This window comes from Charadrius vociferus, unplaced genomic scaffold, assembly GCF_000708025.1.
Source record: "Charadrius vociferus isolate BGI_N301 unplaced genomic scaffold, ASM70802v2 scaffold217, whole genome shotgun sequence".
NCBI classification, from domain to species: Eukaryota; Metazoa; Chordata; class Aves; order Charadriiformes; family Charadriidae; genus Charadrius; species Charadrius vociferus.
The window spans coordinates 1710862-1717659 of record NW_009649190.1 but is presented as its reverse complement, the minus strand read 5'-3'; the positions used below and the strand labels follow the sequence as shown (position 1 = coordinate 1717659).

General features: G+C 39.1%; 1 protein-coding gene across 2 annotated transcripts in view; it reads left to right on the top strand.

Annotated features, from left to right (window-relative positions):
* Positions 1–541: 541 nt before the first annotated feature.
* SATB1 (SATB homeobox 1) overlaps positions 542–6798 on the top strand; it is a 74897-nt gene continuing 68640 nt past the window's right edge. Inside the window, exons 1-2 of one of the 2 annotated variants that reach the window (XM_009888925.1) lie at positions 542–654; positions 3573–3808. In XM_009888925.1, coding sequence (XP_009887227.1) covers positions 3598–3808 — 211 coding nt within the window. In that variant the 5' untranslated portion in view covers positions 542–654; positions 3573–3597. Of the gene's footprint in view, positions 655–3572; positions 3809–6798 lie in introns of those variants that run through there. The other variant, XM_009888926.1, reaches the window with a different exon arrangement.

The window sequence follows — 6798 nt, the reverse complement described above, 5'->3', positions numbered from 1 at the left end:
GATCTCTGGGGCTGAGGTTTCCGCAGAAAGTTTGGGGGCTGTTACGGTGTGTATTTTTGCGGAGGGGGAGGGGAGCGGGCTCCTTCTGTGTGTGCTGCTCCTCTGGGTGCCTATTGGAGAATAATAGTGTAAGTGACAACCTAGAAGTAGACTTTCTGCTCTTCACACTGGATAGAAAAGCTGCTTTTTTTTTTTTTTCTTTGCTTCTTTTTTTTTTTTAATAACCCCCTTTCTCACTTGCTCCTGTACGCATTGGGTTTATTTTTGAAAGGGTAGCTAGACTTAAGTCACCCTCCACCTCAATTTAGACCTGCTACTTTATTATTATTTTTTTTAATCATTGTTACGAATTCCTCGTTTTGAGCGTTACACTTGTCTGATCAATTTGATCTTCAGCTCCTTCCTCCGTTGCTACCCCTCGAAAACTGTCTCTCTCAAAAGATATTTAATCTGTTTTTTTTTTTTATTTTTTTTTTTTTTTTGTCCATTGCCATTTTTGCTCATGGCTACTCTCTTTCTCCCCCTCCCCCCCCTCCTCCAAAAAGGGGGGGACCTAGAAAACATCAGTCTTGAACTTCTTCCTCTTCAAGAGCTCGGGCTGCAAAGGAAACCTCCTTTGTTTTTGTTATTTATATGCTGTCAAGTTTTGAAGTGGTGAGTTTCGGGTCGGTTTTGCTAATTTCACTCAGAAAACTGCAGTGTTTCTGTTTCTAGATAAGTACTTTGCTTCTTTGTCTCTTTAAAAGGTCACAGGGAAAGCTTGGCCTGGATTGTGAGAGCCATATGGAACGGATAAGTGCGGAGCCTCTCTCAAATGTGATTATGGGGTTTTATGGGGGGAGGGAGGGAAGAGGAGGGGAAAGGCATGGGGAGGGGGCTGATTCCGGAGGAGAGAAAGAAATAATATAATACCGGCGGCGTTACATCGCGACAAAAGGAGATACCGCACCGACGCTCATTCAGAAATTGCGCGGTGTGCCCGTACGCGTACGCTGTGTCTCTGGGAAAGCGGTGCCTTGAAATCGTGCTCTTCTCTCGGTGCCCGTGATTGAAAACTTGTAGTTGTGAAAGATGCCTAAATGCGAAACCCGGGGAAAACTCTTGGCCTGGAACCGGCGGAGGTGATAGCTCTTCCTTGCGAGCCTCTCTCCCTGGGCAGGCCACGCTGGTTGTTGCTCATCGCTATTCCAAACTGAGGTTTCAGTGAACTTTAGCCTTGGGCATGGAGTTTAAATGAGTAAATTAGGTGTTTTATGTGCATGTAATTTTGCTTTGTAACATAAAGCTTTTTACAAGATGACTAAGCGGTGAAAGGATGCCGATGGGTGGGTATTCTCAGGCCAAGCGAAAATGACCCATTTGGTGTTTTGGTTGTAGTCAGTGTATTAACTAAACTGCGATCTATCACTTTTATTCACTGTACATGATGTAGTGCGAATCTGACTCATGATGACTAGATACTTTTTGTAGCAAAGAGCCTCGGTGCCTTAGAGTACTTCTGAAGTTGCCAAAAGTGACAAGGATTTTCTCGTTTCAGGCTGCTTCTTTTTTTTTTTTTTTCTTTTTCACCCCCCCCTCCTTTTTTTTTTCTTTTTTGTTAATCCTCTTATTCTTGAGAGAGACCAGTCTCAGAAAAGCAGCCCTATAGTATGTTAGCATCGCCAGAAACATCAGAAGATGTTAACGGTTTGGTAGTCTGTAATTCTTTGCTTAGGCTGCAGTTAACACAGTCAAAAAAAAAAAAATCTTTTGAAAAAGTGGCTAAAATAGGCACATTTACTGTTAATGAGACACACGACCTAAAACAGATGGGATCAAGACGAATGGTAAATCTTAGCCTGTCACCTTACAGCATAAGGAAAAATAACGATTTTCTGAACTTCAGCTATTCAGTGGCATTCTTGAGGTTGCTTGTAAACGTTCAGATTAATATAGTACCTCTTACTTCACCGTATCGAGAAAAGCAGTGCAGTGTTCAACCCAGAAAAAAAATCGTTTACAGAATCGTCATTGGCATATATACTAACAACATGGAAGTATAAAAAAAAATCCCAAGATGTTTAGGCTTTAATAGCTTTACTGTGAAATGTGCAGAAAATGTATTGAATTACCAGGCAACTGAAAGAAAGTAGCAATTATCAGATTCACACCAGTCTTTCTAAATATGACTTCCCCAGTATTAGTATTTGTACTTGCTGCTGTAAATACTAGTTCATAAATTAATGTCTAGTCACCTGTCCTTAGTGATTATATTATATACATAACATAATTGTCAGTATAGTCACACCTTTCTCAATCAGAGAAAGGTAGGGTGAAATACCAAACAATCACAACAGTATTGATGAATGAAATTCTAACCGGAAAGATGTTTCTGTTCCCAGCAACTATTTTTTTTTTTTAAATATATATATATACACACACACACTTGGCAAAACAAATTCAGATGAGTGACAAAAATCCTCAAAACTTACTCTGTTATGTTCTAGGCTTGGGAAATTTTTAGTGATTTAACTGGAATTGTTATTCATGGACGGAGGTTTCAAAAGTTTATAAAAAGGGAAATATAAGCATGCTAACATATACCTGTTCTTAATTTGCTATTGAAATTACTTCTGGTTTTTGGTTTCAAATAGCTATGCCAGCGCGTAATTTAGCATCACCCAGGGTTGGGTTTTGTTGTTTTGGGTTTTTTTTATATTTAAGGGCTTGAAAAGTACTTGTAGAAATTGTGGGTTTTTTTCCAGCATTGTGTTTTGTGAGACGCTACCTTCTCTTCTCGGTTATTTTTCTTAATTCAATAAACTACTCCATTTAACACTTAAAGCTTAACATCTGAAAAATTTCATGTGCATGTTTTGAACTTTGCAAAAGTTGATAAACTCTTTGTATAATATTGGTTAGGAAACTCAAAAGCAACCATCTCCCGCCACTGCTTTCCGAAGTTAAATGTTAAATTCTCTTCTAACTTTTGTTTTCAAGGGGGAGGGAGGAATTGGACAATATTCCGCATCTCTAATAAATCTGTTGCTCCCTCAACTAAAGTTTAACTTTGAGCTCTCTATTGTTGTGCATCCATTCTTTTAATCGAGTAGATCGAGAAGTGTTTCAGTAGAATCGTCTTCTTTCTCTGTCTCTGTCTGTCTCTCTCTTAACGTAATAAAAACACCTGGGATTAATAACAAACCTTTCTGTGAGATTTGTAACAATAGCTGTGTTGGAGCACATACCTTGACAGTCATCATCATTTATATGAGCCTTAGTCTCTCTCAGATTTAGTAGAATGTCTCTGAAGGTATTTTTTTTTTTTTTAAAGGGGTACTCTAGTTGGCTTTTAGAAAATAATTCCACCAGATTATGATGCGATCTCTCTGTAAACTGGGGTATGAGGTCATTTTTGGAGAATAAGTTTGTTTGTTGTAAAAAAGGCTTCTTTCCAGTTCAAATAGTTATTTATTCTTCTGTATGAGCTTACGATACGTATATCTCTCTCTCTGTACATGTGCAGGCTGTGTCCGTATACATATGCGCACACGTGTACAACATATATATTTTTTTTTTTTGAATCATGGCAGGTGATCTTTAGAGGCGGGACTGAGTATGGATCATTTGAACGAGGCAACTCAGGGGAAAGAACATTCAGAAATGTCTAACAATGTAAGCGATCCGAAGGGTCCACCAGCCAAAATTGCGCGCTTGGAACAGAATGGGAGCCCATTAGGAAGAGGAAGACTTGGAAGTACAGGAACTAAAATGCAAGGAGTGCCTTTAAAACACTCTGGACACCTGATGAAAACTAATATTAGAAAAGGTAACACTTTTGATAATTCTGCATTAGAGAAATATGATTTATAATATTTGGGGGGGAAAGCATACTTTTGCAGACTCTACTTCATTTATATTTCAGGATTAAAACTCCATTCTAAAATACTATATATATTCCCAACTCTGATATAAATCACATTTGGGAAATGTAAGCTTCATGCTTGGGTGGAGCATCTTACTTTACAGGGTGGAGTCTGATTTTTGTTAAGGTAAAGGCTAGCTGCCCTGATTAAAGCAAATTCCTACATTGCAATAGAAGTAATATAATGCATTGATTCTTTGAGTAAGTGTTGGGCTAAGAAACGCAAAAATATGTAAGAGTAAATACTGAACCCCCAAACCAAATTCTCGCCTTTCCTCTTACTGATGGTCCAAGCTTGGAAGGGCAGCAGTATTTCCATAACAGTTGCAAGTTGGTTTAGAGGAGAGAGTGTAAATCTTTAGGTATCACATTGGAGAAGTCATTTATGATGTCAATCTTCGCAGTTTATTTTCTTAAGTACAATTCATTATTGAACAATGAACAACTTGGGTGTCATATTTTTCAGTGGCTGGTTTGCTGTAATTAGACATTTACACAAGGAAAAGGCACGTTTAGAATCATTGATGTTTGTATATGGATGGCTTTTGTTTGCATTGAAAATACTTTTAATGGACAATAATCTATAAATGTTGCTTATCAAAATGTGCGAGTCTTTTTGACCACGTCCTGCAGGTTTGCTAGTTTAAATCAAAATATGCTGCATGTAATTTGGCGTTTGTTTTAAAGCAGGCTCGACTTTTCTCAGTATAACTGGGGTATGTTTATAATCCATATTTCTCTTGCATTTGCTAAGCAAAGTGCAAAATGCAACCAAGACTATTAAGCGCACAAAGTTAGAAGGCAGAGGAATTTCATTGTGTCTGATGCATAACATTTATCGTACAATCATTTATTTTTTCCTCGGTTTGGCGAAAACAAAGAATATATTGATCCTGAAATGAACAGACACAGCAGTCCGTATTGTTAGATCTTTATCTATTAAAAATGGAAAAACAGCACTTCAGCAAATTCTTTGGCCTCTGCTCATGATTACCCTATTTATTGATTGTTTGCCAAGAATGTATGCATCTTAAGAAAGCCAGGGTAAGAGCATTAAAAATATAATTTATTACGGCTTTTCAAGCAGAGTGCATTAATATTGTACAGTGAAGCAGTGGGGCTATATAAAAAGGACTTTCTGACGCCTGCAAACATATAAGTTCCATAAATTCCTAAATAGGAGATTTCGGCTGTCTCTGGTATTATGTGATATTTGCACAGCAAACTTTAATGCCAGGACAGTTTTAGACAAGGATTCTACAGACTTCACTGCTCCTTATGGCAGACGTGCTGTTTACACAGACTCGTAAACCTTCAGCAAAAGCTCTAACACTGCCTTCAGGTTTAAATCATGCTGTATTTTTAGCAGCGAGCACTGACCAATGCTCTCCCCTTTAATACTAGAAGGTTATGAAGTTGCTGCACTTGGAGGTCTTGCCAAGTACTAGCAGGAGTGATCAGCCAGCTGAGATTGTGCTCTCCTGTATAACATTTTTCACATTAACAGAAGGACACCCGTGACAGTTTGCTAAAAGATTTAGTGGCTTGATTTGTAGTCAGATGATACCTGTGTCGCACTACCGGGATCCACCTCTGATAATCTAATCTACGCTGTACATCAGAATTTGGCCAGGAGCTTCTCCCGGGCTTGTTTAAAGTACCGCATTTTTCAGAACGCTGCACCTCACTTTGACCATGTACCTGGCAAAAAGTGTGCTGACGTGCAGCAAAGTACCTGTGCCTTGCTAGTCTTGTGTCTGATCATAGCTTAATTTGTAGGAACTGATAAGGGAAAAAACAAACACGCTTTAGCTGTCTCTGGGTGTATCTGCACTATTTGTTAAAATGAAGCTTTGTTTACATTTTATCTTCAGGTATTAAGGGTGAAACTACTTAAGAATTTTGAGCCCTTGCTCTGAGTCAGACGGTAGTAGGTGAAACATCAATTGTGAGAGCCTGGAAGGGGAAAAAAAACCAAAAAAACACTACCTTTTTGCAGATGAAGCGTGTCTGTGTTTTAGAAAGCTCTCCACAGCTTAATTAAACCCAACGAAGAAATCGCCAATTTGCACGTACTGCTTTTGCTTTGGTCTTCTCCCCCTTCCTGACCAGTCTCACTTAGATTTAAAAAAAAAAAAAAAGACAAAAAAAAAAAAAGAGCTCCTTCCTGCACTACATAAATATTGGCAAGCTTTTAGTCTTGTCTTTCATGCTGAGCCTATTGGGCAAACTGGAGTGAGTTTGTGAGCTTTTCCAAGCGAGCCTGAAGGGGTTTGTTTGCCAGAGATTGACTCTCTGGCGAACAGATGTAGTTTAAATATACGTGCTTAAGAGGTATCTTTTTTATTGTGATTTCTTGCTATACGTTAGAGCACAAATCAACAGACGCGGTCTTAAAGTGTGTATCTGTTGTCAAGAGTAAATCTTCTTTTTTTGGCTGTGGTGTGTCTGGTGCACCTTAGCAGATCAGGAGGTTTCTGTAAGTCTAGAGGGCAGTGGTTATAGAGGCATTAACATTGTAGGACTAATTGGAGTTCCTGGGTGCCCTGTTAAAATAACCCTTGTCATCATTTATGCTAAAGATGATACCCCTCTGGCAGGCTGCCACAAGACAGTTCTGTACATCTGCTTTTAACCCTTTTGCTTTCTGTCATTAAGAGATCCTAACCTGCGCTGCCGGAGACAGCGGGACGGGACCGGGGCCTAAACCCGCGGGTCTGAGGTCGTCGTGTCACCCGCATCCGTCTGGGAGGCCAGGAGGGATTTTCGCAAAGTCCAGAAATCTGATTGCCGGGGGAGACTTTGTCCCACAGACAGCTTAGGTCATTTGTTACTTCTCTCTCTGTTGTCAAAAGGGAGGAAAAAAAATAAAAAACAAATAAAAAAAAGAAAAG